At 59.8% G+C, this 10,684-nt stretch overlaps 1 protein-coding gene across 1 annotated transcript in view; it reads left to right on the plus strand.

The window, feature by feature from the left end:
* CPLX2 (complexin 2) overlaps positions 1–469 on the plus strand; it is a 70,188-nt gene extending 69,719 nt beyond the window's left edge. Inside the window, exon 5 of the mRNA XM_006906533.1 lies at positions 73–469. Coding sequence (XP_006906595.1) covers positions 73–270 — 198 coding nt within the window. The 3' untranslated portion in view covers positions 271–469. The remainder of the gene's footprint in view (positions 1–72) is intronic.
* The last annotated feature ends 10,215 nt before the right edge of the window (positions 470–10,684 follow it).

The following is a 10,684-nucleotide window of genomic DNA, read 5'->3' on the forward strand; positions in this document are numbered from 1 at the left end:
CAGTCCGCGTGACCCTGAAGCCTGCTCTCTCCTTGCCCTGCTCACGCCCCTCTCCGCCCTCCCCCTCCCCAGTATGGTCTGAAGAAGAAGGAGGAGAAGGAGGCGGAGGAGAAGGCAGCCTTGGAGCAGCCCTGCGAGGGCAGCCTGACAAGGCCCAAGAAGGCCATCCCCGCGGGCTGCGGGGACGAGGAGGAAGAGGAGGAGGAGAGCATCCTGGACACGGTGCTCAAGTACCTGCCTGGGCCGCTGCAGGACATGTTCAAGAAGTAACCAGCCCTCACGCCCTGTCCCCACGCCACTCATTACTTTTTTGGGGGAGGGGGGGTCTTTCTTTTCTTTTTATTCAGTTAAGTCTCAGTTCTGAAGGAGAAAACCTCGGTTGGCCTCTGCCCCCTTCTCTGGCCGGGGGCTCCTGCCCCTCAGCAATCCTTCCCCCCCCTCCCCGCCCCCCACATCCCAGGGTATCCGGCCCCTGCCTCGCTCCCAAGACGCTTGGAAAAGGGAAGACAGCCTTTCCCAGCGGGGGCACTGAACCCACTGTAGGAAGCACTAGAGCCTCTTTGGGAAGCCTAAGGCCTATGCTAGTGTGGGAACCCCCATACATTCCTTCATGCGCCCCACTGCCAGGAGGACCACTGTCCACAGCCAGCCAAAGTAATGACACATTCCAGCCCTGCCCAGCATGCTGACCTTTGGCACCTGACCCCCAGGGGGCCTCGAGGTCAGGGCAGGGGCACTGAACGGCCTGGCTCTGAGGAAGGGAGCCAGGGTAAGCCAGCCTGTATTCTGGGCAGGAGGCTGGGGTCTCCTTCTTCCCTCCCCGTGATGACACCCAGCCCAGGAACACCCCTCCGTCGGCCCCTCCCTTAAAAGGCGCAGCCCCTGCCGAGCCAGTCCCTCCACATGGATCCTCTCTGGACTTTAACTCATTTGTGGAGGGGCCTGGGGTAGGGCAGCTCCTTGTTCCCTGCCCTCCACTTAGGTCCTGGGGCCCCACTGCCAGTCTGGGCCCAGCACGCCCAGACAAGGGTCTGCCCAGGCCCCCCTAAAACCACTTGGAGCCATTGGGCAGCAATGGCCCATGCCATGGGACACCCCCATTGGTCAGCCAAGCTGCCCCCATTCCTATCCACCCCTCCTCCGCACCTCGTCCTGTCCATGTGCTTCCAGGACTCCATGGTCCCCCGGAGGACCCTTCCTGGCGAATGCCCCAATCCTCTGGGGAGAAGCCAGTCCCCCCACTTGACAGAAGGCATCTGTCCATTCATCTCACTGGCCAAGAACAAACTCTCCTCTGGGATGTGTGAGAGCACTTGTCCCTCCCACCCCAAACCGTAAGGCCTCCTGCTCAGTCATGTGAGAACTGGGGGGCCATGAAGCAAAGAAGAGAGGGAACTGTATGTCCATTCATGCATGGGTGTGCGTGGCAGAGACTGTTTCAGCAATCGTGTGTCCAGAGATGGTACATCTAGGTGTATGATTAGCGTCTGTGTGTGTGTCTTGAGATTGTGTGTGTGTGTGTTAGTCATCATGTCTCTGCGTTAGAGATTGCGTGTGTTAGGCAGCCTTGCGTATGTGTGCTTGTCGGAGGGGGTGCGCGTGAGTTGAGATTGTGCCGTATGTGTGTGCTAGCCATCTCAGAAGTGTGTTAGAGCCTGCATGTGTTAGCTTGTATTTGCATGTGTTTTCAAAGCAGCATGTGAGTCGGGAGCACTGGGCATGTGTTAGATGTCGGGCCGTGTGTGTGGAGAGTTGCTGGAAGTTCTCGGACTGCGGTGTGCACGTGTGTGGCTCTGCAAGGGCCGTCGTGTGCAGAATGTGCCCTTGGGGAGAAAGAACATGGGTGAGATGCCCCCTTTCGGCCCCAAAACCATTGGTCATAAGTAGCCACATCCAACAGGAGACCTTGTCCTTGGCCCAGAGTCCTCACACCCTTGGGGGGTTCCTGCCTGAGGTCCTTCGAAGTCACTGGGACAGACCCAGGCGGTGCCCCAAGAAGCCATGCTGGGCCCCTGCCAGGGCCTACCCCAAATGCAGGAGCCAGGGAGGGGGCGACTTGCCTGCCCCTGAAGCCCCTGTCCCATTGACCCCCGTTTGCATTCTGCAGGTTTTCCATTTTAGTGGATTTATGCTTTTATTTCAGAGAGAGACATGTGTCTTCTCTGTCCGTTTCCAATAGTTAAAGCCATATCAGTTAGACTGCAATACTTTAAAGACGAGACAAAACAATCCACATGTTTAGGGAACCGGAAAAGTCCCCTGGTCTGTCCCTTCTCTGGGGAGCAGGGGCTCAGCAGCTCCGGCTCCCTAGACTTGCTCTTCTCCTCCTCCCCCGCCTCTCCCCTGTGCCCCGTGTCCTGCCCCCCAGGGGGCCTGTGTCTGTGTCTGTGCCTGTGTCTGTGTTGGGGAGCCACCTCGCACCCCCACTGTCTGCTTGTCTGTGTGTGTGTGTTATCCCGGGCAGGATGGTCATTCTCGAGTGGCCTGGAGCAGAGGCTGGCAGGGTGCGTCCAGGGGCCCCGGGCCTCCCCAGACCCTGCGCATGAGCCTCATCTGGACACGAGGGTGGGTTCTAAGTGTTCAGAAAGGTCTCCCTCCCCCTCAACAGGGGCCCACAGACCTTGAAGGTGGGGCCAGGGCACAGAGGGTGCACACGGGCAGCAGACAGAGACTGAGGCCTCGGAGCTGCAGATGAGCAGGGGGACCCGGCCGTGCAAGATATCCCTGTGGGCCCGAGGGAGCCCGGACCCTGGAGGGTGGCCCTGGTGGTCTGCAACGGCCCGCTGCACCCCCAGAGCAGGCTCAGGGCTCTTCCCAAATGAGAGCGCCCTCCAGCTGGCCGGCCTGGTCTGCCGTACTTCCCAGGCTCCGACTCCTCTGGCCAGCTCTCGAGCAGCAGGACCGAAGGTTCTAGAGGCAGCAGCAGGGGTAGAATTCCGGCCTGGGGCACACCTGGCTCCAGCCACTGCCAGGTGACCCCTCTCAGGTCAAAGGGACACAACGACTGCCATTCCTGACACAGACCGGACTTTGGAGGGAAGCCAATGTGCAGCCCAGAGAGGGTGTCATGTGCAACACATCCGTGGGACACAAAATATGTGTGGGTGCTCTAGCAGGGAAGGGGTAATCACATGATGTGCCTGGGACGGGAGGTGTGTGTGGCCTGCGGGGAGGGGGGGTAGGCATGACACACTTGGGAGGCAGAGGTGGGGGCGGGGAGGGAGAGGCCCCAGACTCAGCACGTACACACAACATGCCTGGGGGACACCCCAGCTAGGGAAACAGGAAGAGCGATCTTTGCACATGGAGAGGCTAGAGCACGATGCGAGGGAGTGCACACCGCCCAACACGGGCGGGGGCTCGCGGGGGCTCGCGGGGGCTCGCGGGGGCGGCCACCGCCAAGGAGCGGGGACAGCGCTCTTCTGCGTCTCCTGGTTTCGGTGCTGGGGACAGGCCGAGATCTCCTCGGGAAGCTCCTGGAGGATGTGCTCACCAGCAAAGCTGCGTGGGGTCTCCTCTGATCACAAGCAGGAAGTCAAGAGACCTGGTGTGTGCGTGTGTGTGTGTGTGTGTGTGTGTGTTAGATAAAAGATAGATAGATAGATAGATAGATAGATAGATAGATAGATAGATAGATAAAAAAGAGAAAGAGAAGGGGAGAGAGAGACAGAGAACAGAAATATTTCAGCCCCACACCCTCACGTGGGACAGCCGGTGGCAAAGCAGCTGCCCCAAAGGCTGGTGGCTGCAGTGAAACGGGGCAGACCCCCAGCCCCGGAGCCCCCAGCAGCTAGCTGGCAGGGCAGCCTACCCCCACCGCCCACCTGCTCCACCCTTCCAGGCTCCTGCAGGCCCTCGACTGCATGGGGGCGGGGTGGGGGTGGCTGGGGTCTGACTGGCTCAGACGAGGGGGCGTCCCCCAGGCCTGAGGACATGCCCCCACATGTCCCCTGCTCTCCTCTCCACTCCTGCCACCCGCCCTCCTCATGGCGGAGCGAGGGGAGGTGCCCACGCTGGCCCTGGGGCAGGGTGGGGCGTCCTGTGAGCCCGGCGAGAACGGCCACCCTGCTCGTGTGGGGGTACCCTTTTCTCACGTCTGTGCTGTGTCCTTGTTGCTCTGCTTCTTTTAAATGTGTCAGTGCCTGGGGGAGGGGAGGGGCACCCTCTCATGCCCCCCTGAACCTGACCAAAAGCCATGGCTGTTGTTCCCCCTTTGTATGATGCAGACGCTAAGCTGTACCAAACCAACCGTGACAACAAAGACCTTGTACAGCAGCTCTCTGTCTGTCCTCTCCTGTCCGTCGGCGCCGCCGGGGGTACTTGGGGCACCAGCTGAGATGCGGGGGGCCGACCCAGAGAGCTCAAGAGGCCCCGGAAAACCTTCAGTCTTACCCTTGGTTCTGACATGGACACTGTGGAAATGACCCCAGAAATCAACTGAGGCCAGAGTCACGGCTGGCCCTAGGGGTTCATGGCCACTCACTCCCGCCCTTCGAAGTCACCTGTACAACCCCAGGAGCTGATGGTCCAGCCTGCTCATAAAGTCCCACACCCATCTCTGGCCACTCCTAGCTAATCGGTGTGACATCCGGCCTAGAGCCGCCACATGTGTGGACGAGGTCTGTCGTTGGTCATCCCACCATCACTGATGAAATGCCTACGCTCGGCCAGGCCATGGGCAGGAGGCTAGATGTCAGAGGACACCGCTCAGCATTGCTCCTGGACACGGCCGCTCCCCAGGCCTTTATGAGGAGCCGGGACTAGCCAGAGCCCCCTGCACCCTCGCTGCCCTGCACCACCGCCCTGCCTTAAGCGAGGCCTCACCGTCTCCACCCGGCCGGGCACCTGCCCTTCCCCACACCCTGGTCTCCTGGCCTCTGCCTCTTCCCTCCCGCCCATCCTTCCCCACCACCCGCCCTGCCTAGTAGACTCACCTAAAACAACACAAACTTAACCACGTCACACCCTGCCCAGCACCCGTCGTGGCCTATAGGGTCACATTGAGATTGTCAGAATGGCCCCATGTGGTATGAACCAACCCTGCTAGGCCAGACCCACACCCAGTTCTGTGCTCCAGGCCCCCCAGTCCCCGCGCGCACCGTGCTGTCTCATGTCTGCACATGCTGGCCCCTCTGCCAGGGGTGAATGGCACTCTCCCCCTCCCTGGTACACGCCTCCCAGGTTTCCAGACCCGGGTCACACGTTACCTCCTCTGTGAGGCCCACCCTGTCACAGCCCCGGCCCCTCGCCCACAGGAGAGTCTGTTGCTGTGCCCATACGATGTAGAGCATCATGGCCGGGGACTCAGTGCTGGGTGTTCCAGTGGGTTCTTCCACTGGGTATCTTGCGAGTCATCTTGAACAAGCCGCTTAACCCCTCTGAGCGTCCGCTCACGAGTAAAAGGGGGTGATGAGAACTGCTCTGACCGCGACAATTGTGAGGGGTAAGTGGGGTCCTGCGCCCACGCTCTCAGCACCATGGGCCAAGCACCCAGCGAATGGCGCCTTGCAAATTCTACTGCAGTTTGTCACTGCACGTGTCTCTCGCTGCCTTGGGAGCTCGATCAGGGCAGGAACGGCTGGTGCCCCTGTGCCTCCCAGCACTCACCATGAAGTCTAGCCTACAGCGAGTGGACGCTCAGGACCCCAGGGCTGACGCGGGGCCCAAGCAGCCGCTCTCCATCTCATCGGTTGGGGGGCCAGTCACTTTAGCTCTCTGCACCTAGTGGACAGTGGGGACACGGGTGCAGAACCTGCCCCTCCCTCTTCTATGCCCTAACATCGCCCTTCCCGCCTGCTCGCCAGATCTGCCCGTGACCCTGGGCAGGTGCGCTGAGTGGCAGGGCCCCTGGACTCTGAGTGGGGGGAGCTCAGTGTGCACGGGAGGAGTCAACCTGGTGGAGAAGGGGTTGCTTCGGGCGGAGAGGGGCTGGCCGAACAAAGGCCTGGAGGAGACAAAAGCAGCCCAGCATGGGCGAAGCGGGTCGACGGCAGGGCCTTAGTGAGTTCTTGGTGAAAAGCTAAGAGCCTGGGACGGCAGCAGGGCGCCAGGTGATGGAGCGTGTGCTTCCCCTACAGGCGACGGGGAGCCTGGGAAGGGTCTCGGGCGGAGGTGCGACATGGTCAGATGTGCAGACTGAGGAGGAGCTGGAAGGAGGTGGAACCGGGGTGAGTGGCCAGGAGCCGGGAGGCCAGGGAGGAGCTGGTGCAGTGAGGACCGAGCTCATGAGGTCTGACCTCGGGCCGTGGCGAAGGGATGGGGAGAAGCAGGCAGATCAGAGGCGCGAGGCAGGGCAAACTGGCGGGACTCGACGGGATGTGGGGGACACGGGGGGCGGGCCTAGGCCAATCCTGCGTCTCCATCCCCACCTCGGCGGCTCCATCCTCCAAGACCTGGAGCACTGGCGGGAGACAGGTCTGGAGGAAGAGAATGAGCTTGGTTTGGGGCTTCTGGGTCTGAGGCTCCTGGGCAGTCGCTCTCTGCACTGGAGGGCAGGAGAGGCGCAAACTGTGCTCTGCGTGGCCGGCCCCCAAAGCGAGCCGTCCTGACTGACCACGCACTTCGCCGCAGGGATCAAAGCACGGGAAGCCTAGAAACCTAGAACGGAACGGTTTCCCGTCCAATCCGCCCTCCCGTGCCACCCAGGGGCTCCTCCGTGCCCTCTTTGGTAGAGGGCACGCCTTGCCTGCACTCCCCAGTGTGGGGGGGCTCACTACAGTCAACAGGTCCCTATTTCCTCCTGAACCGAAAGCTGCCAGGAGACAGGGGGTTAATGAAGCCTCCTCCAGCAACCCTTTAATTGACTGCGAAACTCTGCTTCCAGACCACTCACTTAACACTTGTAATTAATTGGGGCGTCTTGCCCGATCTGAGAGCTGATTCGATACCCCCTGAGGACCATGTTTTCTCAGCTGGGATCTTCCAGCTGGAGCCATCTCCACACGCTGGCCTCTCCAGGGCACCGACGGACGGGGTGACAAGAGCAGGCTCCAGCCCTTCCGTCCTCGCTGTGTGAGTTTGGGCAGGGCACGTCGCTACTCCAGGCACGGGCACAGGGCTGGCACCCGGTACAGGCTCAGTGGGTGGAGCCAGAGCCGGTGTTACCATCCCCTTGGACTTGGGGCCCAGGGCACCCACTCCTGGCCTCCGGCTCTCAACCACATCAACCGCCCTCAGCTCTCACTGTCAGGCACTTGGCACGGCCCTGTCTACACGAGGGGCAAAGCGGCCCATCTTAAAGTTCGTGGTGGGCGACGGGGAAGGCAGGAAGCACGAGGGAGCCTCCACTTACTAAGTCCCCGCGACATGCCAGCCACGGGGCGTCCCTGCCCACCTGCGAGGTCAGGGTGGTGCCCGTCTCTCACACGAGGACGCGGGCTCAGAAGCAGAGGGGTACAATGCCAGCGAGCACGGGCTTCGGTTTTCCAGGAAACCTGGCCCTGAATCCTGATTCTGTCTGGTCAGGGGCAGATGCCACCACCGCTCGGAACCTCGGTTTCTGTGTCCTTCAAAAAAACAACAACAATGAGCATAATACTGCCTAACCCCCCACCAAGGCCATAGACGGAATTAAACAAAATCACGTCTGGAGTTGCCCTAGCACAGTGCCTGGCACGTGGTGGGTACTTAAACCATGACAGCCATGATGACGAGAAACACTGCCATTACCACAGCGAGACTGACGAAGACAAACCAGGTGAGCAGAGGAAAGGAGGGGCGAGATCTGAGAAGGATCAGAAGGGTTCATTTCAACAGGAATCCTCGAGTCGTCCAAACGCTCAGTGAGGAAGCTTGGATTTGAAACCAAATCTGTCTCGTGTCTTTTCGCCGTAATACAGAACGAGCTGAAAGGCAAAGGTCGCAAATGAGAAGGGGCACAGAAGGGACTAACTCTCTCTTCCAGCAAGCTCTCTCCAGCGCAGAAGAGACTTAGCAATGTGTATTAGTTATCTGTGTCTCTTCCAGAGCAGAAGAGACTTAGCAATGTGTATTAGTTATCTGTCACCGCATAACAAATTACCCCAAAACTCAGTGGCTTAAACCAGTAAGCGTTTATTCTCTCTCACAGTTTCTGAGCGTTGGGAATCCCACAGCGGCTTCACTGGGCAGTTCTGGATTGGGGTCTCTCACGAAGTTGTAATCGAGATGTCAGCTGGGGCCACGGTCTCCTCTGAAGGCTTGACTGGGGCTGGAGGGTCCCCTCCACGATGGCTGGGTCACACTCCCAGCACGCTGGTGCTGGCTGCGGGCAGGAGGCTCCCTTTCCAGGAGGGCCCATCTGGAGGGCTTCTCGAGTGTCCTCACACACGGCAGCTGGCCTCCCCCAGAGTGAGCAGCCCGAGGGGGCAAGGCGGAGCTGCAACGTCTCTCAGGACCTAGTCCCAGGAGTCACGCGCCGTCACTTCTGCCGGGCTCTGCTGGCCACGCGGCCCCGATGCAGTGTGGGAGGACACTATGTCGGGAGGGAAGATCACTGGTGGCCAGGGGCCACCTTGGAGGCTGCAGACCTCACAGTGCAGCTCTTAGCTCAGCCCCTGGTCAGCAAAGACTCCTTCATTCACCCATCCATGAAGCAAACGCTCCCCCATTCCTTCCTGTCTTCAGCGGGCTCTTCCCCAGGGGCGTCCCCACGGCCAAACACCGGCTAGGCACTGCCTTTCAGACCTGACTCCGACATGGTCACGGGAGCGCCGAGTCCAGACACACAGCAGGGCATCATGAGCAGACATCTGGACTTTTCCCAGACAGACCCGAGCCCAAGACTGGCCTGTTACACTGAAGCCATGTGACCTTGAGCACATTATCTTACTTCTCGGGGCCTTCACACTGAGATAATACTTGCACTGCCCACTTATTGCAACAATAGCAAGCTCTCGCTAATGAATAGTATTATTAATATCACCACTCTACATGAGGGGAGTTGCACTCACACACCTGACCTAGGCTTCCCCTGCTCCCCAAGAGAAGGCTGGGTGCTTGGAGCCCAAGGCTAGGCCCTAGCTCCAGCCCGCCACTTCCTCCCACAGGCCCCACAGGCCCCCCAAGCCCTGTCGTGGCTCTGACAGTCAGAGGCGCCCTGGCTGCCAGCCCTAATCGGCAGCTCCAGCCGAGACCTCAAATTGATTTGCCATCATTTAGCTGGGAAGCAAGAGCTCTTCTTGACTCGCGGCCAAAATCCATTCTGTGAGAGCAAAGTAATCACCTCCTTGGCAGGTGTCCGGAGAGTGTGATAGGGATCTAGGACACAAAGCCTCCCTCCCACCCCCCAGAACCCGGCCTCACTGCAGCTCGCCTCTCAGCCGGCTCCCTCTTCCCGCACTGTGTGGGCCGCTGTGTGTGTCCTCACGAGGTGGCGTGTGCCCCGCGCTCGGCGTGGTCTCATGTAGTGAGTGGATCTCAAACTCTGCAGCAAGTGAAATAAGCTGGGGGGGATCTTTAAAAAATACCGGTGCCTGGCTTGGGCCCCCAGACATTCTGATTCCATTGGTTAGGGGTATGCCCTGGGTGCCGGGGTTCTCACAAACTCCCTAAGTGATTCGAATGGGCAGCAAGATTGGGGAACGGCTAGCCTAATGCCCCCGCGTTGGCCGTGCCCGGGGGGCCTGCGCCTCCACACTATTCATCCAGTAACTCGATACCTGTTTACTGAGCAACGACGACATGCCAGGCGCGGTCCCAGGAGCTGGAGATGCCGCAGAGGACGAAGCCGCTGCCCTCATGAGACGGACATTCTGGCCAGAGAAGGCAGACGAGACACAGAAGAATAAGTAAAACGTGTAACACGCTAGGCATAAGAAGTGCTCAGGAAGTCACACGTGGCCCACGACTGTGCTGTTACTTAACATGGACGGCGAGGAGGAATTAGGCTGCTAACGATCCGACCTTAAAATAGGGAGACTGCCCCGGATTCTCCGGTCGGGCTCGATGTAATCGCAAGGGTCCTTAAAAACGGGAGAGGGAGGCAGAAGAGAGGATCAGAGAGATGGAAGCGTGAGAAGGACTCGTCCCTTATTTCTGGCTTCGAGATGGAAAAGGTGCCACAAGCCAGGGAAAGTGGAAAAGGCCCCGGCAGCTGGCAAAGGCAAGGAAATGGACCCTCCCCCGGAGCCTGGGGTCCAGAAGGAACCCAGCCCTGTCCCTACTTCGATGTCAGCCCAGGGGGACGAAGCCCCATCGGATTCGCGACCTCCAGAACCGCAGAATAAATTAGTGTTGTTTAAGCCACTGAGCTGGCTGTAATTAGTCGCAGCAGCAATAGGGAGCTAAAACACACGTCGAAGCCCCTGATGTTGGCATGTGAGAGGCTGGTCTACATTTCGTTTCTTGCTGAAGGCCTGGGTGAGCACTCACGTTTGCCTGACTCTGGGCTGGATGCTAGAAACAGCAGGACCAACAAGACACCCGGCCCCTGGTCCCCAGGCTCCCACCCACCGCCAGCTGGGGGCGGGGGACAGATCTGCAGTCAACTCTGATGGAGAGTGCTAAGTGCCACGATGCCGAAGAGCCCACATGAGAGCCCCCTAAACCCGCGGAAGGAGGGGAGGAGGCACACGTTCAGGGAGCACTTCCTGGAGGAGTCAAGGCGGAGCTTCCTCTCGGGTTGGCTGAGATTTACAACCAAAGGGAGAGCAACGGTTTGCAGTATTCCTGTGGCCGCTCAGGCCAACGTTCCGGAAAGAGGGAA

Source organism: Pteropus alecto, unplaced genomic scaffold, assembly GCF_000325575.1.
Source record: "Pteropus alecto unplaced genomic scaffold, ASM32557v1 scaffold40, whole genome shotgun sequence".
Classification (NCBI taxonomy): Eukaryota; Metazoa; Chordata; class Mammalia; order Chiroptera; family Pteropodidae; genus Pteropus; species Pteropus alecto.